Raw genomic sequence first — 23,608 nt, forward strand, 5'->3', positions numbered from 1 at the left:
ATAAGGTGTGAATGATGTATGAAAAAGCAGATCTAGCCTCCTATCAGACCTTTGCCACCCTATGAGCAAATCCAATGTGTATCTCCTCTTGTTGGGTTAATTGATGTAAAATGAGGTTGGGTACCTGTAAAATACCTCAGGTTCAGCAAGAAAGAACCGAGCAGACTTTTTTATTCAATGAATGAAGAAACAAATTGTTTACAGTTTCTACAGCCAAAATATTTCCATGTTTCTTTTTCTAATTTTCAGCTCATCCAGGTCATTTTGCAAGAGCGAATTACTAAAACCTTTATTAATTTGGATCTTGGACTTGGAAAGGAAGCACTTCTTAAACAAAAATATGGACAGACACCTCTGATGAACAGCAAATCTTCAGAGAAAACCAGCCCGAGTCGAATTTTTTTTATGCTAGACCATTCTTAATTTTTGTTACAATTTTAAGAGATACTGTTTTCATTCTGTTAAATTTAAGATAATTTTCTGGAAATACTAAATGCAAAACTGGACCAGCAACACAGTTATTTTAAGTTGTCAGGTGATTTGTTTGTTCATCTTTATTTGAAGAAATTTTCAAAAGAAGTTGAAGTATTTGTGGGTTGGTTTTTACCTATATTTTGTCCTTTTATAGTCATTAGTAAAGCTGAAGGCCCCACCTGAAGTCATTGTGGTAAATGTATCTGGAAGCTACAGAATAGATGAATGACTCTTGTGTCAATGCTGCTTCGTGTCTACCATGCATAATTTAAAGTTTATATTTATTGCATATAGAACTTAGTACTAATTCTATGTCTTGAGAAAGTCTTGCATTGTTTCCCATTTCTGCAGGATACAAGAGTCAGTATCTCATTTAATTCTATTAACTGAAATAAAATAGGTTGTATATAATGTTATTGATTTGCTTATGTTAGAAGCTACATTGTTTGAACTTGTTCTATATGCAAAGTACAAGCAAAGACCTTTATACAGAGAAAACCTAGAATGAATTTGTATGAAATAGTAAATAGAGAGTATGACATTTATATCCTGCATGCATCAGATTGCATGAGGCAGTTCCCTGAAAGACCAGAGAAACTGAGCTTTTAAATATTTTTTAAGAGTTTGTCTGTAGGGAGTTCACTAGACCTAGTCATTATTTTAAGAAGAGACAATTAGTTATTTCGAGAAGGAACATTTCCTGAAAAAGAGAAAAGTTGCCAGGAGCTTAGCAAGCTTTCATTAATTTTGGTTTTGGAAATCTATTTATTTATTTCCCACTTGCAACTGTATTCAAGCATTGAAGTGGGAATCAAAAGGGTGGCATTACAACAGATGTAGACAGGGCCATGTGCTAAAGGAAAAGGCAGTCACACATTCCATTTTGCTTTTAAGATTAAGAGTTTGGTGGCAAAATTACATATTCCAGGGAAGTATTGTCACAGTTGAAAAAATTAATTCGGGTCTTAAGGCCCATTATACCCATTTTCACTATCCTTCAGGTATTTATGGTGAAGATTAAAAAAAATAACCAGGTGGGTCTAGGAAAAATATAAGGTAAAAAATACCCAGTATTTTCCATTTGTATTTATAAAAGTTTGTGGCAATTAAGCAGAAATTGTAACAACAAACCAACCTCGTGATCTGTTCTCAACAGCTATGGAATGGTAAAGTCTACCAAATGTATCTGAGAACTTCGTAAAAGACAAAGACTCCTGTGAGATTTATTCCTCCCTGTCATTGCATTGCCATCCTGAAAGGGGTCTACTGCCAAGAACAGAAAAGGAGTATGATGCAAAAGTGCCTTTACTAAATACAGACATTGATACAAACTCAAATAAACATTCAGATCTTTGCCTAATTAAAGCCTTGCCTAGGAAACATAATTTAGTAGCAGATCCACATACATGGCAAAATAAATCCCATGAGCACCGGAACTAATGATGTCTGACTTCTAGGAGTTGGGGTCTTGCTGTTGCTTGATCCTGGTACCCAAATGAAGCTTTCCCTGCAATGGGAGCATTCCTGTGGGCATGCTCCCCCATGGACTCTGTCTCCTCTCATAAATCGAGAGATCGCACCACCTCTGCCTAGATGGTTTAATGTGCCTGGTTTTTCACATGAAGCCCACGCAGAGAATTATTTCACCAAATACCTGCCTGGCTGCACACCTGGCTGAGACAGTCCAGCAGCTGTCCAAGTCCCCAGAAAATGACACACACGAGCACAGGGTACACCCACAGTGAGCCCCGCATCCTCAGGGCCCATGAACTGAGAGGGGCCAAGTTCTGCCCCAGCTTCACTTTCTGCAAGCCCACGCCATGGGTGGATGTTCCGTGGGTGACATCCCACGAGCGGCTGTCCCATGATGGTCAAAGGGCTGGAGCATCTCTGCGATGAAGACAGGCTGAGAGAGTTGGGGCTGTTCAGCCTGGAGAAGAGAAGGCTCTGGGGAGACCTTATAGTGGCCTTCCAGTACTTGAAAGGGGCTACAGGAAAGCTGGGAAGGAGCTTTTCATCAGAAAAGACAGTGATAGGACAAGGGGTAATGGTTTTAAACTGAGAGAGGGGAGATTCAGTTTAGGTATAAGGAAGAAATCAGTCACTATAAGGGTGGTGAGGAACTGGAATGGGTTGCCCAGGGAGGTTGTTGATGCCCCATCCCTGGAGGTTTTTAAGGCCAGGTTGGACGAGGTTTTGTGCAACCTGGTCTAGTGGTAGGGTTCCCTGCTCATGGCAGGGGGGTTGGAACTCGGTGATCTTTGAGGTCCCTTCCAACCTTAATGATTCTATGAGCGGCTGTCACATGGGTGGCTGTCCCGCGGGTGGCCCCGGCAGAGCCAGCGCCAGTCACCCGCACGGCGCGGGGCCGGGGGAAGGCACCGGGATGCGCGGGGTGGCCGGGTTGGGGCGGGGGGGGGTTGATGCGTGGGGCGGCGCTGCGGGGCGGGCGGCGGCCGCGGGAGGGCGCTGCGGGAGCGGCGCGGGCGCTGCGCGGAAGATGTCGGCGGGGCGGCGGCTGCCGGGCTGGTGCGGGCTGTGGGCCCTGCTGTGGGGCGGCGCGGGGGGCTACGTGGTGGTCAGCTCGGTGTCCTGGCCGCTGCCCGAGACGGCGGCAGGGGCGGACGAGCTGCACAGCTCCTCCACCGAAGAGGCGCTTCCCGCGCTGCTGGAGGAGGCGGGCGGCCTCTGGAAGCAGAGCTACCCCGCGTCGGCTTATCGGGAGGACGCGGCGCTGGGCTCCGGACCGGCGGGGCGGCAGCCGGGGCAGGGGGCCGCCCCCTCCAGGATGTTCTCCTACCGACGGGAGGGCGGCGGGGCGCCGGGACGCGCCGGGACCGCCCGCTTCCTCGCCCGCTACAACACCTGGGGCTTCGTGGCGACGCGGGCCGCCCACGGAAAGGTACGCTGAGCCCCGCAGGGCCCCCGCGTTGCCGGCGAGCGAGCACCGGCCCCTCCCGGCCCTCCCCGGGCTGTTCCCCCGTCAGCGGCGGTGTCGGCAGCCACCAAAGAGCGCGGAGAAAATAGCACAGAAACTCTTTTTTTTTTTTTTTCTAGGAAGAGAAACCGTGTTTGGAGGTACGGTGAGGGAGGCACACTAAAACCAACCAACCGAACAAAAACACACCTCGAGAGGGGCAGGAAAAGCAACATTTTTAAGCCAGGAGCGACCACGCTGGCTTTGGAGAGAGGCTTTTCCGTGCCTTGCGGGACCCGCCAACCCAGCCCTTGGCTGTGCGGGCTGCCCGCCCCCGCCTCTGCCCTCGGCCCTGCCCCGGGGTGAGCGGGGCCCGGGCCGCCCCCCCGGGCTCCGCCGGGAGGAGGAGGAGGAGGAGGAGGAAGGCGGGAGGATGCCGGGCTGCCGCGGGATCTGTCCGTCCCCCAGCGGTCCGGCTATCGCAGCTTAAAGGCTGGTTTCTCTGTCAAGAATATGACGCAAAATAGCTGGGAATGCTCTCTACCGAACCAGGGCAATTGTTTTTTCCAGCTTTAAAATATCCTCCTTTTTAAAACGAAGGGTTGGATTTAGACACAGCAACCAGTACCACTCAGACAAAAAAAAAACAACATCAAAAACCCAAAAAAACCCCCAACAAACAAAAAACCCAACCAAAACAAAACAACAACCCCAAAGAAACAACAAGAAAACCCCCACTAAACAGGAAAAAACGCACAAAACCAAGACCTTTAAGATTCTCTTGAAAGTACTCACAGGTTGATTAACGTACAGTTTAAAAAACAAAGTTAGAAGCATGTTGATCTTCAGAAAGCTTGCCTGAGTTAGTGGCTGTTCATGTTATTGTGAAACACAACACCACAGGTTAAAAAAAAAAAAAAGATACCATTAAATATAAAAATATATGTACACACAAGAGGCCTGTAATTCTACATCAGGTCATAAAAAATCATATTAAATCATATTATCTTAACTCTTCTGGTTTATGTTCTGGTCAGAAATCCTTGGTTAAATAAAGCCGTAGTATAGTCTGCATTTAATTACAGAAGTAATCCAGAAAAATCAGAGTAGTAATAAAATTTGGTATTGAAGTGGGTATTGTTGCTGCCATGAAGGGTGACTTATGCTGCCTGTGGTCCCAGTTCTTTTTGAAAATCCAGTGTAACGTTAACCATGCATGACAGACTCAGCAGTTTAGGCAATGGAAACCTGTCCTCCCCAACATTACTGACAGATGCTATTTAATTTTTTTTTACATTGTAGCTTTTAATAATAAGTATTTTTAGCTTCTAAGTTATGTGGCTCAATTAAAGCATTCCTTCTTAGGAATACTAACAAGGACCGCTTGTAAACACTATGAGCATTAAAATTCTAAAGGCGTATAAACATTAAAAATGTTTATGAGAAAGCATGCAAATCCAGGTAATAACATCACCCAGGGTTTTCTTATTTGTACTTAATTGGATTTTGCTGTAAGGAATTTACCAGTTACATTGAATTAATGTATTGACTGATAATTTTACTATTTAACATCTAACTGACCACGAGGAAAGACGTGAAAAAAATCTGAAGACATTAAAAAACAGTAACTCATTAAGTAACTGTGATTGCCGTTTATGATGGGATGAAAAACACAGGAGTATAAATCATAGAGAATATGAATCATAGAATCATCAAGGTTGGAAAAGACGTTCAAGATCATGGAGTCCAACCATCCACCCTACAACCCATAGCCACTAAGCCATCTTATGAAACACCATGTCTTCCCCTTTTTTTAACACCTCCAGGGACAGTGCCTCCACCACCTCCCTGGGCAGCCTGTTCCAAAGCCTCACCACTCTTTCTGTGAAGACGTTTGTTCTAATATGTAGCCTGAACCTCCCCTGGTGCAGCTTGACCCCATTTCCTCTTGTCCTTGTTCGCTGGGCACCAGGGAGAAGAGGCCAACACACACCTGTGTGTTGTATGTATGTGTGTGTGAACATGAACTGGGCAAGAATATTTTTGCATGCATTATAACCACTTTGTGTTTGCAGGTCAGTGTAAGAAGAAAACTTTGATAACTTGGATCCTTGGTGTCCCTCCTGCTACGTGGGAGGAAAGTTTGCTCTGGCTGGCTTGATAGCTTAGACCCCCTCCATAGCTGAGGTTCCTAGCCAGGCAGCTGAGCTGACATCCAGCTTGACTATAAACACAAACTCTATACACCTTTCCCTCTCTCTTGGGAAACCGATGTAATCACATTGCAAATCAAGGCTAAAAGAGGAGACAAAATTAGCATAAAAAGGAGGCTGAATCAAGGCTAAATTAGGCTCTCTTTTGGGTTTGAGAAAAGGTATGGGCGATGTTTTAGAGTAAATATTTATTGATACTCATGGCATTGATTTTAATGCACTTTAGTATTTTTATTTGGTAGCTCCTTTAAGCTCAGCAGATAACGTTCTCTATAGTGTCATGGTCAGGACTGGAAAGAAGAAATAGATGAGAGATCTGTTTTCATAGAAGCATGATACATTTAATTTAGAAGAAGGTCTGTCTCACCATGACAACAGAAGTGGGAGACTGAGCAACTGGGGGTTACTGTCCTCTTCTGCTAGAGCCCTTGAGGGAATCCCTGCCATTGTAAGCCATCTGTGTCCAGAGATGTAACCAGTTTTGCTTATTTGGATTTTGCAGATCCAAGGTATGCCCTATGGGAACTGTTTACTTCTCAGCGACGGTCCTGTCAATAACAGCACTGGAATCCCTTTCTTCTACGTGACGACGAAGGATAACACCGTGGCAGATCTCCTGAAGAATCCCATGGCTTCTCTGACTCTGCCAGAGGCAGATGGAAATTTCTGCAGGTAACAGAGGTTTATCCACCTACTACCACCTTCAGTGGGAGCAGAGTCCTCAGAACAAAATGTTGGGCCTCCGCCTTCGGTATCCTGCTTTTATTTTTGTCTCTTGCCATCAGCTGCAAGCTCCTGCTTAGCTTTGTTTTTGCAGTAAGTTCCTGCTGTAAAGCATGGTAAAGAAAAGCGGAAGTGTCATTTAAGTATATTGCAGTATCAATGGCTGCAGAGGTTTTCAGCTCACACATTAACATACCTACATTTCATCACTTCTTGGAGGTGCCAGATAACATCTAGGTGTTCAAGATCCCATTACAAGCCATGGTGATCTAGTCAGTGAAGTTCATAGAGTTTTGAGGGCTATCCAAGTCATGGTAAAGCAGACACCCTTGCTCTGCTGAACAGCTCTGGAGGTCCTGCTGATTGCTTTGACAAGGCTCTAGCTCTCCAGGGTCTGTAAGGGGATCGCAGGCTCTCAGTTCACAAGTTACACACCCAGGACCATGCCACTCAGTCTAAATTTCCACCTCTTCAGTGGGTACAATTAAATATGATGTCACAGGTTTTTTTCACCTTGTGTATCATAAACAGTCAGTAAATGATCCCACAAATCAAGGAGGCTGGGTCTGAGATTTACTGATCTGCAGCTGGCCTCAGGTTCGTCTCTCCAAAGACAGCAGTGAGTTGACTTCTTTCTAATCATGTGTACAAGAAGTAACTCCAAATCACTTAAGCTTTATGTGTGTAAAATGTATGTATGTAAGCTCGAAGATGATTCAGTCATCCTTGTCTCCTTTAAAAAGACATATCTCTGCTATATGTTTGTTTACAGTCAAACATGTGGCAAACTTGGCTGGGTCACCCTTGTGTGAAGTGTCATTTCCAAAGGCCTCTTTATGTGACGAGGTACATGACACTGAAATTGCATCAGACAGGGCTCTGCTACCAAAGCAGTTCTTAACCAATACTCCAAGGAGAGGGAAGAATGGGAAATTACAGGCGGCTTCAGAAAGAAACGTTTTGAAAGTTTCTACCTCAACTTAAGGTGCTCTTTGTGGGAGGAGAGGTTTATCTTAAAAACTGCATCCCACATTTCGCTAGTTGGGGATTGCCTTGGGTATCATCCTGCCTCTCAAGCCCACTAGCTGAGAACACCACGGGGAAAAAGCAGCGAGTGGCAAATACAGAGCATGTTACTGTTGCACTTTTCTGTATTTGTCTCTAGAACATGCTGTCTGTTTTCTTAAGAGCTAGATTGTGACAAAATGAAATGTTTTTCAGTTCTAAGCAGTACAAGAGATTTCAGGGTGACATCCTATTTCCCAAGGAATGGAAGTCATGGCTTCCTCTTGCAATGTCCCAACACCTAATATGAACCTTCTGTAGCAACATTTGTTAAGGTAGTTCAGCTTTGAATGCTTGAGAAGATCAACAGCAGTGAAGTTAAGACCAGAATGGTTCTGCTTGTTCCTTAAAATTATTTCATTAAATATTTGTAATTAATAATTTCAAATTTAAGTAAATATATCAGTTGTTTCATAACAGGCTAATGGAACTTTTTGCTGCTTTCTAAGCATTTCATTCAATCAAATGGTGAGCTGAATATCTAGACCAAATGGTTAAAAATCTATCTAAAGCCCAATGTCCTAGCACCTGCCCAATGCCCTATTTTCAGAGGCTTAAGACTTAAGAGCAGCATCCATTAGTGGCAGGTAACTGCTGGTGTTGAGCACTTCAGAAAACAACACACCCATTTAGGCACTTAAGTGTGACCTTTCATCCCTGGCTTTAACAGCCACTCTTGAAAGTCTTCGTCTTTTATGTTTTAGAAATGTCACCACCCGGTTTACCTGTTTGGAAAGTGCCAATTCACCAACAAAAGAGGAATGCTGCATGATTTATAGAAATATGAAATTCATATAGATCACAACCCTTCAAGAATATTTATTTGTTGTCTTTCTATTAAGTAACTATTAATTTCCAAACCACTACACTTTTGTTCCGTGTGCCAGAATGTGCTGCTTTTTGTCTTGCAGCCAGGGCAACCTGGATTCTGCCACCCAACTCTAGTCCCCTCTGCAGCCTGACACTGCACTCCCTGGTGAGAAGAGCTCCCTGGGCGCTGCCAAGGAGCTAAACCTGGATTTCCAAGACAGCTTAGGCCAAACTAATTACCAGTGGCCACATCCCTACTCTCCCTCTCTGCTACTAGACATGTGGTATTTTAACACCCATCCCCCCCCCCCATCAGCTCTGGCCTTTGTCTGACCCTGAGTTGAGACATAAATCTGAAGAAAATTAACCCAAATACGAGAAGAGGGTTTTCTGCTGGCTCTTCTTTTCTTCCCATGGCCACTGCTGCTCCTGACCATGCAGTCCCACCCCCTCCCTTCAGCTGACCATATGGTGGGTTTATTTTAGCTCAGTAACCCAGCAGAAACCTTTTTTTTTTTTTTTTTCTGGATTAGTTTTCCACTGGGTTAGTAACTTGAATTAGTTCCCCAAGAGCCGGAGGAGTGCAAACGAGAGGAGAAGGGAGAAGATGAAAGAAAATAGGACATCCCCATTTTAGCATGTAATTTTACTCTAAATATTGAGCTTACTACTGAACTGGGTACAAAGGTTAAGAATCTAATCAGTGCTCCTTGCATTATTTATTTCATTCCTACGTTAAGTTTGTTTCTCATTATTTCTGGCGTTCTCATTTGGAACAGATGTTGGCTGTCATTAGAATCATGAATGGTTAAAGTTGGAAGGGACCTTAAAGATCATTAGGTTCCAACCTCTTTGCTATGAGAAGGGACACGTCCCACTAGATGAGCCTGCACAAAGCCTCATCCAACCCGGCCTTAAACACTTCTAGGAAGGGGGCTTCCACAACCTCCCTGGGCAACCTATTCCAGTGCTTTACTACCCTCATGGTGAAGAATTTCTTCCTGATACCTAACCTAAATCTGCCCTCTCTCAGTTTAAAACCATTACCCCTTGTCCTCTCACTACAAGCCCTTGTAAAAAGTCCCTCACCACGCAATGTTCCACTTCTTTACTCACACTATACAAGAAGCAAAGCCTTTTACTCTGAGACACCTCGGATCCTGCTAGTATTAAGAGGTATCTGTGGGGTTTCCTTTGCAAAGGGAAGTGTCATTTATAGATGGTTTTAATGTCAGAAGTTCTCTTGGTCAAAGGCATCATTCATTGTTTTGGCTTCAAAATAATTATACAAAATAGCTAAATGAATAATTCTCTACATGAGAAAGTTCATGTCCTTGTATGCCAGCTATGTATTTGTAGCTTGTTTTCATGTGGAATTTCATTAGAATTTCATTATTAACCTACTCTGAATTCTGAGAATTAAAATAAATATGAAAGCTGGTTGATGCCTGTAGTCAGTGCTCCTGGGAGTATTCAGCCCTCTCCTGAAAAATGCTTTTGACCTATTGCACGCAAAATAAATCTCTGGCCTTTGGAAAGAAAACATAGCTGACATTTCAATAGTCTTCTTGTATCTAATGAGTATCAAGTGACTGGTGTGCCTGTACATGAGTTTGATATTAAATGTATTTAGTAGCATATTTAATTTGTTTTGTTCCATAACAGACTCAAGTTCCAAACTTTGACAATAAATACTTTTGCTCATGGGGATGTAAGAAATACAGAGTGGCCTTTTTGGTTTTCCAGCCGTATTATTTAATCAGCTGGAGGAAAAACTTGAAAAGCCTAAACAAATGAGAGAAATAACATTTAATAATTAAAGAAAGAGTGCTGTGATGCATCTGGATAGGCACTAATTGCAAGACATTATAATGTTGCAGCTACAGTCTGGATTCCTCATCTCTGACCTAGAGATTGCAATTTCCCAGTGGGAGATGGGCTGCACCTCTCTGACAAGGCTCTCTGATGGCTACAGAAAGCATTTGTTAGTAACTACAATGCACCCTCTCTGAAGGCTGCTAAATGGGTAATAGAGGCAAGAAAAATTAAATGGTTCAGTGCTATAAGTAGACTAAGGTGGCATGTCTGTTCCACAGACAAGCTGAAAAGGTTGAGTCCCATTCTTAGAAGCTTTTGGAGGGAGCAAGACTGAGCCCGACATTAAAGAATAGAGCAGCTATTGTTCTAAATGCATTTCCCAACACACAGGCTGCTCAGAGGATCTCCCTTTCCGAATAAGCTCCTGGACCTGCCTCATTACAGCTGCAGCCTGGAAAACAAGCAATTAATATTAAACATGTGTCACCTCCTTGACACCAGGTTCAGCATATTCATAGGGACCAACTTTATCTTTCTTAGAGGAAGAGCTACCGTGAACTGGTTTTCATAAAAGAGAAAAAGAAAGAAAAGCAATGAACTTCTAGGTCAGTCCATGTTTTCATTTTCCTTTGCTATTAGTTTGGAGGATTGTGTTTCAAATCTGCACTGCAGACTGTGAGGGGATTTTGAGGGACCCAAGTTCCTCTTCTGGTTTATGACCCACATCAGGGGTGGCTGCACCAGAGTAGTTTTACCCACCGTGCTTCACCTACTGCTTGAGGTAGCAGGTCGGCACAAACGAGCAGACATCTTCAGTGGATATGAGCTGGCTCCACAGGTTTCCTAAACTCTGCATTGAAAAGGCTGACAGGAAGTGCTGAGCATCTCCCAGGCCACAAGAAGAGAAGAGTAATTTGGCGAGTTAGGGTCCCTGCTGATTGGCAGCGTGCATAAACTGCTGACTTCATTCCTGGGCAATCCTGAGAGACAATAAGCTTGCCATGGGTGGCAGGCACAGCCTTTAAGATGGCAGCTGGCCATCCAAGATATAGCTGGCTTCCTTCAGGTTTGTCGAGTTGCTGGCTGGTAGTACAAGGGTGAATATAACACAGAAATTTGGCACTGCACCTTCACAAAAAGAGAAATGACACACGCCGAAGACAAAGGCTGAATCCACAGATATCCCTCAGTTTTTGAGATCCGCCTCCTGGTTCTGTGGCACAGACACATTTCCAGTTCTGGTGTTTATATTGGCCCTTTTTAGTCATATGCAAATAATAATGTCAGTAGCTGTTCCTGAAAAATCTGTATTTAAAAAAAAACAGGAAGAAACCAAATTAGAAAGAAAAGTACGAAACCTGCTATCATCATGACCCAATGCACACAATATAGTTCTAAATTACTATTTTTTTCCTGTATTCTTAAATAACCAACTTCCCAAAATCCCTTTCTAGTGAAGTAGTATGTGTTTCTCTGACTCTGTTTACAGGAATAGTTGATGCTGTGATTTCTATTTTTTTTTCCCTGTAAATTGTCTATGGTAAAACTATATAAAAGTTTTCTGTCTGAAACAGAGTTTGGCTAAAGAAGTTAGTTGTTATTGTGAATGAAGACAGACAAATAGACTGACTTTGCTTAACAAATTCTAATTAATACATTCTAGGGAGGATTATCTTCTAAAAAAAGTGAAATTACTTAAAACAGAAAAACAGGTATGCTGTGAATACAGGCTCATTTAGATGCAGAAAAGCCACTGTACCAATAGTCTTCAGCTCTCAAGGCTGACTTCAGATTAACAACAAACAGAAGGCTCCTCTTCAAAAGGAAAAGGAAAGATGTCTTTTAACTATCTTTGCTGGCTTTTAAGCCCAGCTGATAAAGTAATTCTTGTCAAAATCAGAGCAGGGCAGGGCAAAACTGCTCAGCCGTATCCAACTGAAGGCCAGCAACAGCTTTTCAGATTATGAAATTGCTTTCAGAAGAGATTTGGTTTGACATTCATGCCACACAGATTAGCAGCACCAATACATTCTTTCTGCTTCAGAGACTCTGGTAGTTAGTGGTGAGCAAATGAAATGTATGAGGAGGATAACTGGCTTTTCAAAATTAATGAAATTTATGAATCAAAATTATAAGCACTTTACAGTAATTCTCTGAGGACACAGCATTTCCCTTTGGCAGATTTTAGGGGACAAAAACATCCTGTACTGTATGTACTAGAAAATAACTCTGAGTCTTCACCTCATGACCAGTTTGGGGCTAAGCAAAGAGAAGCCCTGTGCAGTGACAGGATGCCTACCTTGCATTCGTAGGAGGTGACAGGGATGATCTGTTCCAGCAGGCAGTCCCCACCTCCTAATTGCATGACTTTGTACTGCTGCTGCTGCTCTAGGAGAGGTTGGGATGTGTGGAGACAGTCATTGCCCTTATGCCAGGCATGAGCTGTGTGCTTTAAAGTGGAAAAAAAAGTAGGCAGCTGTTCTCTGGGGATTTCTTCTTGGCTCTCTTATTTTGTCCCTAGCTTATTTTCTCTTCCATTCTGCTCAAGTAGAGGGGCAGAAGCAGAATTTTCTCCCAGGGCAGGGAGAACTGCATTCACGGGAGATGGGGAGGATTTTATGGATCCTAACAGGGAGGATGGAAGGTCCTGTCTCCTCAGGGGAGTGGAAGAGAAAGATGGCAGCTCCTCTGTTGGAAAAGGAAGCTGGGGAAGAAGAAAGAGAGAGATTCCCCTCCATAGATCCCTGCTTCCTCCTGCAGTCCCTGGAGCATTACTGAACCCTCCTGCCTTCTACTGATTCCTTCTTGGTATTACCTGGCTCTCCTTCCCAAGTGCCTCCCAAATTCCTATTTTGCCTTTACTGCTGATTTGTGCTAGATCTGTTCACCTCACTAACAGACTGCAGAGGCTGAGAATGATGGTAATACTTACGGGAACTTTTGGTCAGAAACCAGGAGACTAGAGCATCAGCAGTGCAGAGATCTCAGCTGGAAAAGGGAATCATAACTGTGAGAAACGTTTGTCGCGCCAATGAACAGGCCCACACAGATCCTTCAGCAAAGCACAGTTTATTTACATTCTTGCAAGAATGGGTGACCTAAGCAAGTAGGCACACCTATAGCAAGGTGAATAATGGTTTATATTCCCTATTCCCGACGCAAAGTTCCCTCCCCTGTTTCCCCACTGGCTGAGTACTCCAGGGTTTACAGCCTATCCAAAGCTTCTAATTATCCTATAAATTTCCCGCCCCTGTTTACACATTCCATTCTAGCAGTTTACTTTTTACCTTTTAAGGTAGAATTTTGACCTTTCTTGCCCCCTTGGCTGTCTTCCCAATTAACAATCTACTGGTGTCATCCTGCCCTGAGGAGCAACATAGAAGTAGCTTTGTTCGGCCTTATCTTGGGCCATAAATCCTTCTCCATGTTCAGATCCCCCAGATGGAGCCCAACTAAGTCCCTCAGTTTCTTGGGCCGTAAACCACTCCTGGTATAATTGGAATGTGCAGATATCTCACTTATCTCAAACAAACTATTATATTCCTAACACTAAAATATATGTATGTGCTCAAACAAACGATATGTTCCTAACACTAGAATATATATATGTAAACCAAACCCAACACTACGTTTCTAACACTAGAATACAAAATCAACACTACATTTCATTTCTAACATAACCAAGTCCCAACATGGTCACTTCATGTGCCAAATTAACCACATCAGCCTGAAATATGGGTTCATTAGATCTGGACTTGGTTAGTTGTTGTATAGGAACCTTCTAATTAAAATCCAAGAGATGGCTAGTGTAGTAAACAATTTAATGAGTAGGTGGCACTCTTTTGCTCTGAACAGCTCTTTGAACTGTGACCCAGAAAGTGCAGAAGTGGTACACAGTAAAATAAGTGGGATGTGTTCATCAGCAGCATGCTTTGTGGATTTTGCTGTTGGGAAATTGCTGTTGGGAAACACATTTCACTTGGACACAAACTAATTCTTAAGCTCAGTAAGGCTCACACCTTTGTAAGTGAATGCAGCTCATGTTCTCATATTCTTGGAAGAGACAACTGTCCGGTCTGGGTTTAACTCTGTGTACCTAGTTTGCTCACTACAAGCAAAGGAACAGAGACAAACAGTTCTTCTCTTCTCACAGATCAGATTAATAATTAAGATAATCTCTCTTACTGCACTGTGTTCTTAAAAAATGCATAAACTGAATTTTCTTCCATTTTAATCTCGCTTCTCTCCATTTCTAAAACAAGGTGAATGTATTTTACATAAGCATAAAAAAATAAAGTTGTTCCTTATTGCTTGTTCTCCTGCAGTTCCCTGCTTTCCCTTCTCTTCAGTTCATATTTTATCATTCCCTTCCTAAAACCTTCTCCAGGGAAACAGGACCTGATTCTGGTAAAGGCAGGCTTGAGAAGCCACCTCAGGTTTCCTCAACAGGGAGCCAGTGTCACCAGCATGCCTCTCTGCCCCTGGCTCTCCATCCAGCTTGCCCCCAGTCAGCAGCACAGAAATGTTACATAAAGCCACTCCTCCGCACCTACTTGTTCTGGTGCCAACAAAGATAAAAGGAACCCAAGGACTGAGAGCTCAATATGTGGGTTTTTTGATACAGAAGGCAAGAAATTACTAGAGAATGCATAACTGGACCTCTACAGATGTGAGGGAGGAATACTTTAGTAAATATACCTATTTGTCCCTGCTATTCTTTTATGATTTTACTAAAAATATGATATATATGCTTGGCTAGAGCCCTTTACTCCTAGGAAACAAAAGCCTATATTTACACTAGTTGCACTGGTTAACGTCACTGAAAATTCAAGACCTATTCACAATAGAGGTAGAAGCAGTAGCTGGAAGTTTAGTGATTTTTGATGGTTTAGAAAATATAAAAGTAATCATGCATTATTAGGGAAACACTATGCCAAAAATTAGGCAGAAAGAGATTTACTTCAGAATATGAAGGGCTCCTTTGAGAAAGAAAATAATCTAATGCTAATGTAAGATTAGAATACAAAGTTCTTATTCTGAAACAGAAAACCTATGATAAGAGGCAGCACTAACAGCAAAGCCAACAAAGTAGTAACACAGCATACTGAACTCAAATGTATCATTCTCCTGTTCAGCTCTTCCAAAATTTCATCTAACATAATCTTAACAAATAATTTGTTTGCCTTATTTCCCAGAAAAACACTCTGACCCTCTGGAATATTATTCCAATGTGCAAAATTCAGTCTGAATAACTGGGAATAATTGTATTGTGTGTGTCGATTAGTGTTTTACAAACTCACGAGAGAGGTACACAGAGAAAACTGCAAACAGAAAAAGGAGCTGGGGGAAAAACAAAACAAAACAACAGAAATGAAACCATTGCAGATATGAATGTAGAGTGAGTGGGTTTTGTTGCCAACCAAATATGCAAGGAGCAGTTTTTCCTGTGAATCTGAGAAGTCTCACATCTGGCACTAATCTTACCAGGCAAAACCATCTTAGCAATGGCAGGCAGGATTCACTGCTTAATCACAGCAACATCAGGTCTATTGGCTACTCAAATTCAGTAACTGCACTTTTAGAATAAAAATGTACTTGGACAAAAATATTACAAATTGTAATTTGAGAAGGTGTCAGACCAAAATCTCTCATTGCTCCTGATCATGCCTAAATCTATCACCTTGATCCACACTGAAATGCAGACATCTGTCAATAACAATCCCTTATCTAATACCTTTCTGAAAATAATTAACAACATCTTACCTAGAAGCTATACCCAAGAAAGGCACTTGAAAGTACACCTGCTTTTTCCAGCTTTTAAATTGTTTTACCATACTGTTAGGCTCTGGAACAAACAATTTCACACAAGAAGATACACAGCTAGTTTAAAGCAGACTTCTGAACTGAAATTTTGCTAGAGAGAAGTCCCTTCCCTTCCATATTTTTAAGAATCATCTAGTTAGATATATAAAGGTATGTATCAGTGTTGACACTGTTTTAAGATTATGCACAAAATATAACAATAGATCAGGAGATCACTTCAAATGGACTTTAAAACCCTGCTGTCCAGGGCCAGCAGTTTCAAGAGGCTCCAGCTGCTGGACATGCAGGCCCTTGGCTGACACCCTTTGTATGTGGGATTCAGCACCTCTCTTACCGCTGCACACACTATATTTGCCTATATTGATTTGTGTTTTGGTGGGTGAGCTTCTTATTGGACCATGGAATCTGAACACAAAAGAAATGGCAGGAACTATGGGTGTACCTGAGGCATGGAGCTGTGGCTGCTTAGGGACAGGATGCTCTCAGGCCACTGGAAAACTGCATCCTTAGTATGCAGCAGGAGTTAGTGCTGAGAATCTACAGTGTGCCACCATGACAGGTAGACTGGTTTGTACTCTGAATAGAAGTATACGCTTTGGACAGAAATACTTACGGAAAGAAACACAGTGTCAGGGCAAGGGATGCAAATTTTCAGGTCCTGAGAACACAATTCATTTATTACTTCATCATTTAAAAAAAAATGTACTAGAGAAAATTAGATCATTATTTATTGATGTGAACAGAAGGTTTGAGCTTGATCTTTGGCAGCTTCCTCCCACACAGAAAGCATGTTAAAGGAAAAAGAATATGAGTGGAGTTTGCCCAGAGTTTGTTACAATGAACACCCCCTTCAGACAACTACTGCTCCAGACCAAACAGGATGCTGAAAAAAAACATCCCAGAGGTGATGTGACTCCAAATGGCACTTTGGAGCTCAGGCTACAGAGGGTGCAAAGTGTTTACCGGGCATAGCTGAGTAGCAATGAGCCTGCTCTACCTCCTTGCATATCTCTGTTCATGGCCCTAACTGTAAAAGCAGATACTTTATTCAGGGAACTACATCATCTTTCATAACCATCTGTGGGCAATCTGCAGGTGTTATATTAGCTGCAGGAGGATGCCCATATGTCTCCTGCATGCAACAGAAACATATTGAGAATGATTAAAAAAAAATAAATTAAAAAAAGGCCAGTGCAGATTGCATGCATTTAAGGCTAAAGGGCTCAAGCCGAAATCTTTAAGTAAAATCACACACAGATGAGATGTAATGTACAGTGATTTTCTGCTTCATATTAAAAAGCAGTGAAGAAGAAATGTTGTCTTTGTTTCCTAATGTAGTTTTTGGAATTATATTATTACATGGGGAGACAGTCCTGTGAGATGCTGAGCAGTCTGACTGCTGGTACTTAGGGCGGCTCAGCACTTGCCAGGATCCAGCCTTTGCAGTCAATTTACTTATCATCTATATCCTTGTATTGTATATGTCAGAGTCAGCAATTGCCCAACAGCTACTAGTGGGAGTTATTTATTATTATTGTACAGAAAGAGCCAAAAAGCAAATATCTTCCCTATCGCTATCTGAAGGATGAAAGCAGTTGGAGAATTTTTTTTAATACTTGTCTCTTTGGTGTTAAGCAGTTGAAAAATGGGTAAAAATGAACAAGAACTGAGTTTAGAGGATAAGCACAAGGTAAAGACCTTATATTTTACACACAAATACATGTGTAAACTTACTTAGTATGTGCAGGCACAGACTAACCATCTCACTAGTTCTTTTCAGAATCCTGTATTCAGGTCTGTACATATGTCTGGGAAAACTTCAATTTTCACATTCTTTACAGTTTAATGTATACTAATCCATTTTTAAGAGCATAAATAAAGGTGAAGTAAACATCTACATAAACATCTGTTTCAGGTGAGTATTCCTTCAAGAGCTTCCCCAAATGTTATAGCTGAATGCAGAAAAGATTTTCAAGGCTTGACAAAATACTGCAGCTTTTTATATGCAAGCAGGAGTTCATATTTCTTCAAAAGCCTTAAAAAATAAACCAAGCTATTACACATGAGCATTTTTCTCTGTGCACAGAAAAAATTTAATTGATCCAGAGGATCCAAGGTGTGCCAGGCTGACTCTCATGGGACAGATGGTCACAGTGCCTCCGGAGGAAGTGGAATTTGCCAAGCAAGCCATGTTTTCCAGGTCTGTATGTAACAGGCATATAGTAGAATGCAACCCACAGGTTTCAGACAAATACATGGATATGGCTGTTTGATATGGAAGATCTGAGAAGTAACAAGCCTGATCTTTACTTTGGAGCCACGAAGCATGTTGACTCCTGTGTGGCTTGGAATGACAGGCAGAGCTGTACAATCTCCTTTTAGCTCTTGAGGTAAGGAAACATGGAAATGCAATTAGTTGGTATTGGGGTCTGGTGAAGCACCCAGTATTGCTGGTGGGGTCTCTTTGAGCTAGCTGTAAGGGCAGGCCCAATAAATGAGACAGAAATACAGGATGAGAAGGCTGGAGCAGGTGACAGCTCAAGAAGGCCATGCACTGCCTGCTAGCCAGTTTTATTAGCTCTCCTGATGTACCACGACTGCTACCGAAGATGTAATATTTTTTAAACACTGAACAGATACAAGCACAACCCTGACACGCCTTTGGAGAATCTCCTCTAACTGTTTTGCACCCAGGTAGAGACCAAACAACATCTGCCTTTAGAGATGGGGTTCTGCAACAGGGGCAGGTGGCGGTTGCTGGCTGCCTTCCTTGCAGTTCATCAGACTGGGGTGTGGAAGATCATAGACCTTACTGCAGGGGAATGCAAAAAAGACCTCAGATCTCAGGTTTCACTCTGGCTGAGCACACTAAGCTGAAAAAAAAGTAGCTTTGGCACATCTTTTATTTTTTTTTTCTTTCTTTATCCTTCCAGGCACCCGGTGGTAAGAAAGTGGCCTCGCAGCTATGAGTGGTTCTTCATGAAAATGAACATTGAGCACATCTGGCTTCAAAGCTGGTATGGTGAAGTTTCTGCCATTGCAGTAGAAGAGTATTTAAAAGCAGTTCCAAGTAAGGGATGATGGAATGGACTTTGAGATAGACATCTTCTGAGTTTCCTTTCAAAACACTTAAAATTTCATGCTGGATGGTTACTTTACAGTGATTTTTTTTTTTCCCCAGAAGGTTTCAAAATAGCCCTGTCTTACAGAGTGAAAATAAACCAACACAGACTTTCAAATTACAAAGGAGAGGTGGATACTAGCCCTACCCTGCAATGTACAAAGTTGTCATTTCAAACAGGCAATGCATCATCTTGAATGCTGCTTAAAAATGCTTTGTATTTGTATACTTTTATTGCTGTTCACCCATAGGGAAACAACTGTCTATGCTAAATATAATGTCCTGATTTACAGAAAAAGCAAATTGCCTACTCAGAACCTTCTATGCATTGTGAAAGTATTACTGCTGTTTGGTCTTTCTTGATTTATAAGTACTTGAAGATAACGGCTGCAAATGGTGGTATTTAAGGTTTTTAAAAATATTTTGCTAAAGCTGTACTCACTTGCTAACTTGTATTTTCTACATGTGCTTTTCCCCAATTATCTAATTTGATATTTCACTTGGAAATTGAGTAGAAATTCCTTTTTATTGAAAAAAAATGCAAGCAGCTCGAACAACATGGCTCCAGTATAACTTGTCTCTCACTGACACAACTTGGCTCTCACTGGTTAAATACGTTGAGGTCCCAAGCCAAGTCAGCTCCACAAGGAATATTCCAATACAAATATAAATATTCTCATAAGAAGAATTTAAGTAAATGTTCTCAGCTAGACTACTCCTGTTATGAGACAGGAAAAGTATTTTTTAATACATTTTATGTTTAACTCACTTTTGCAAGTGATTTTTGGAAATCATCACTAACTCACCTAGGGGTGGAGCCAGTACCTTAATTCTGTTTCCTCACCAAGTTTTAAAGGGCTTGTTCATTCATTTATTTTTCAAAGAAGCCTAAAAATAGTAGATATTGCAAGCCATGAAAACTAATTTTCCTCGTGTGAAAAGTGCAAACTCTGTTGCAAACAATTCTGAATAGACATCTCATGTGATAATACCAAAAGAATTCAAAGGTATTTTATTCACCGTCAGCCCTTTCTCTAGATGCTCCGGTAAACTCACTTTGCAGTTCCCAAGGGTATCACAGCACAAGGGTATCACAGAAAGAAAGGTCCCATGGCTGACCAGCCAAGTCATTACACAGTTTGCAGATTAGACAGCTGGTCTCCCTGTTACATCAAGAAACAGACACATTGCAGTGGGGTTTCTGTGCCTGTGGAGAAGGTCTTCCAGGATTCCGGGGAGGGCACCAGAGCTCTGGACACCACCTAGCACCACTGCCGAGCTGAGGAGCAGGAGCCTGGGTCCCTGACGAGTGACCTGAGCTTGTACGGGTTTATCTCCAGGCAGATCTGAGAGACAACTGCATGAGCTATGACCAGCTGGAAGCATATGAAGTACAGCTGAGCTTATTTTGATTCAGTGCTGGAGAGAGGGAGTCATCCCCAGAGTGGAATCGGGCACCATGCTGGTTTAACTACCAAGGGCCACTCAGGCCTTCCTTGAGTTCAAGGCTCTGGGCTTTGTTACCATTCTGGATATTCTGTCAGAATCACAGAGAAATGCAGAGGGAAAACTTTGTTTAGACATTTACAAGCATTTCTTTTTCTTGTTTCATTGCCAGACACTCAGGTTAGCAGTGCAGATGTTTTGCAGAGGTAATTACACAGAAGGAGGATGTGTCCTGCCTCAATCAATTTCCTTTTTTTTCTTTTTTCTTGGCAGATGTGCAGCATATTCCCTCTTGCACTGTGTAGCACTTAAGCCAAATGAGCAATCCTTCAGATTTATAGAATACTATCAAATGAAATCCTCCTCAATTAATAAATTTTGCCATGGAGAGCTTTGTCCACTATGGATTTGATACTTTGCCCACTGGGATTAATGAGACTTTCAAAATTGAGCTGAAGAGGCAGAGCACTAGACCCTGTAAGGGAATCTTCACAGGTCCAACATTTCTGTGCAACTTTAATTACAATTTCATTATCCCAGTTCAATACTATTCTCAGAGAAACCAGGACTGCCTATTCTCTCCCCTACCCCTAAACACACACACAGATAGATTAAGCAAATCCAGTGTACAAGCTTAATGTTTAAACAAGCTGAAGAAGAGAGGAAGAATTTTAGAAATGCTGCTTTTACTATACTCCCAATTTCACTTACATCCTTAGCCTGGTAACAGTGACGTGGTCCTATGTGCTATATATTAACTTACTATGTGCTATATATTAACTGCCTTTAAGCAGTTAGGGATTGTACCAATGATGTTCAGTAAAGTTTTAACTGGTTAAGAAGTTAAGTGTGCTCTAAGCAAGGTTGGGAATTCACAATACTCAGCTTGCTATAGGCTGCCTCCCTGCACATCTGGATTAATTAGAGTAGCTTCTGTATTGTAAATTGGCACACTCATCAAGAAGCTTTTCTTTCAGGACCTGCCATGAGGCTCTTGACAGAACCTGAAAACATGAAACAGCAATAGCAGGTGAGGTGCCATCACTTAACTCACCTGTTCTCACTTCATGCTTCCTTCTCCCAAGGAACCGCTACCATAAAAGTCTTTGAAAGTTTGTAGAAATTAATCAAAAATGCAACCTGCAGGTTTTGAATGGAATTTTCTGGAGCAAAATAAGAGGAGGAGATGGTAGTTTGCTTAATTGGTCTTTACATGATTTATGATATACTAGTTCCAGGTTTCTTTAAACTGACAAATGTCTCAAGTGATATTGTTAAGCACATGGTAAGTGATGTTTGTTAAAGCTTTTAACCCAAAGGTTGCTATTGAGATACCATAATAAAATAGTAGTTCCTTGAGACTATAAGGGGTCTCATCTTGCTTCAGTTCAAGTAAATAGCAAAAAGCCTATTTATTTGTTGTGCTTTATTTATTAGCTTAAGCATTTCAACTACTGATGTGTAATTTATTTCCACGTGTTCTGTATTTTAGTTATTTCTGTAGCTTCCCCAAAAAAGCCTGTTGTGCAACGTGTATTATTTAAAACTTTAACTGTGGTTTTGCAACATTTAAGAGTTATGTCTGTACACTTGCTGAAAAAAGGAAGACAAAGTTCTACATTTGGATTCTCACTTTTTGCTAACTTGTGCAAATGTAATGCATGCACAGGATTTAAGCACAGCTAGTTTAAACTGCTGTGCTTATTTAACCAAAGAATGCTCCATTTCTGATGAAATGTTCATCACCTCAGTTGATGAAATGCAATCTGTCTCATTTCGGGATGTGTATTACAATTTGCAATGTATTTTGATTTCTAAAGATACTGAATGTTAACAAAACATCTATCAAGAAGAAATGCAAATAAACAAATTTCAAAGTGGAAACTGCAGTTAGAATATTCTTCAGTTTGCAGTACAGCACTAGCCAGAGTAACTGACCTTTTGCTGACAGCCATTTTAATTTCTATCTGATCTGAACTTTTTCTTCTTTTTCATTTTTCCTGAACCGAACTAATTAATCTCTTGCCCAGGTACCTCTGAGCACTGAGTCTCAGATCTGCATTGGTGTAGCCTTGCCTTTCTCTGGGGAGAAAAGTCTAGCCAAGCACCTTTCATCTCTCCTTGGTCTTCTCATTACTGTCAGCTTTGCTTTCACCACAGCAGTTAAATGTCACTCTTAAACAACACTTGCTCTTCTTTTCTGCATGGGAGGACTGGACGCTCATCTCTCAGTTGTGCATTAACGGTGTTTTGGAAGTCTCTCTGTGCTGTTTCTTCCCTTGCTAGCCTTGCTCTGACAAGTTCTTGTTACAGCTTGTTCTCTGCTGTCTACTTTCCTCTGGCACGTTTTCTTAAGCCAAGGCTGACAATTTACCTTTTCATCTTGTTTTCCTGCACAATCCCCTTTCAACAAAATTCAAGTTCTTCCACTAAAATTCTCACTTCATATCCAACAAAGCTTATAGGAAATATGCTGTTTCCTCTTTATGTCTTAGAGTCTTTGTCATGCCACTAGTTGGACTGCATTTGCTGTGAGGACTGTGACAACAGTTTCCTAACCTGTACAAATCACAGTCAACATCAGTTTCCTCTTTCCAGTGACCCAATACTCTTGCAAGAACATTTCCTGCAGCTGTTCTTTTCCTTTGTACTGACTCTTTTTACTTTTATCCCTTTTCTGGAGTGATGTCTATTCTGTTTGCACTGCCACTTTCTTTATAAAATTCTCATGTGAACAACATTTTTTGACTCATTAAAGTCCTGTCACTTTTTTTTAATCTGCTTTTAGCTGAACACTGACTGAATTTGTGCTCCTTCTGAATTGTCACTTGCCATCCTTCAAAGCAGCTCACCCTTTAGCTGCCTCTACACTGCCACCACATTAATGTGCCTTTTCTTATCTAACATTCTGCTTTTCTGTTGCCTTATTCTCCTTTTCCTAATTGTTTCTTAACTGTAATTTCTTCTGTTCTTCCCTTAGCTTCCAATTCCTGCTCCACAGCCCCTTCCACATTACTTTGTCTGCTGTCTTGGCTGTCTTCTTGGTTTTGCTACTTTAATCTTGTCCTCAAAATGCTCAGTGCCTTTGGAGAGAATCCTGACACTGCCAAATATTTTGGGAGAATGCTAAGGAGTTACTTTGAAGAATACTTGGGGGGGTGTGTGTGTGTGTGTGTTTATTTATTAAAACGCCAACTC

General features: G+C 41.7%; 2 protein-coding genes across 2 annotated transcripts in view; both read left to right on the forward strand.

Moving 5' to 3' along the window:
* RFX8 (regulatory factor X8) overlaps positions 1 to 868 on the forward strand; it is a 33,309-nt gene extending 32,441 nt beyond the window's left edge. The window contains exon 15 of the mRNA XM_051610756.1: positions 250 to 868. The gene's annotated coding sequence lies outside the window, so the exon portion shown is untranslated. The remainder of the gene's footprint in view (positions 1 to 249) is intronic.
* A 2,106-nt stretch (positions 869 to 2,974) lies between these two features.
* On the forward strand, positions 2,975 to 22,294 carry CREG2 (cellular repressor of E1A stimulated genes 2). Its single transcript, XM_051641903.1, has 4 exons — positions 2,975 to 3,376; positions 6,107 to 6,276; positions 17,930 to 18,043; positions 18,777 to 22,294. Exons 1-4 carry the CDS (start codon positions 2,975 to 2,977, stop codon positions 18,922 to 18,924), a joined length of 834 nt encoding a protein of 277 aa, XP_051497863.1. The 3' UTR covers positions 18,925 to 22,294.
* The last annotated feature ends 1,314 nt before the right edge of the window (positions 22,295 to 23,608 follow it).

Source organism: Apus apus, chromosome 1 (genome assembly GCF_020740795.1).
Source record: "Apus apus isolate bApuApu2 chromosome 1, bApuApu2.pri.cur, whole genome shotgun sequence".
Lineage (NCBI taxonomy): Eukaryota > Metazoa > Chordata > Aves > Apodiformes > Apodidae > Apus > Apus apus.

Excerpts from the sequence above, each read along its gene's own strand:
- CREG2 (XM_051641903.1), top strand. The coding sequence starts at position 2,975 with ATGTCGGCGGGGCGGCGGCTGCCGGGCTGGTGCGGGCTGTGGGCCCTG. Across the intron at positions 6,277-17,929 it reads GCAGATGGAAATTTCTGCAG|AAAAAATTTAATTGATCCAG; the intron begins GTAACAGAGGTT and ends CTCTGTGCACAG. Across the intron at positions 18,044-18,776 it reads AAGCAAGCCATGTTTTCCAG|GCACCCGGTGGTAAGAAAGT; the intron begins GTCTGTATGTAA and ends TTATCCTTCCAG.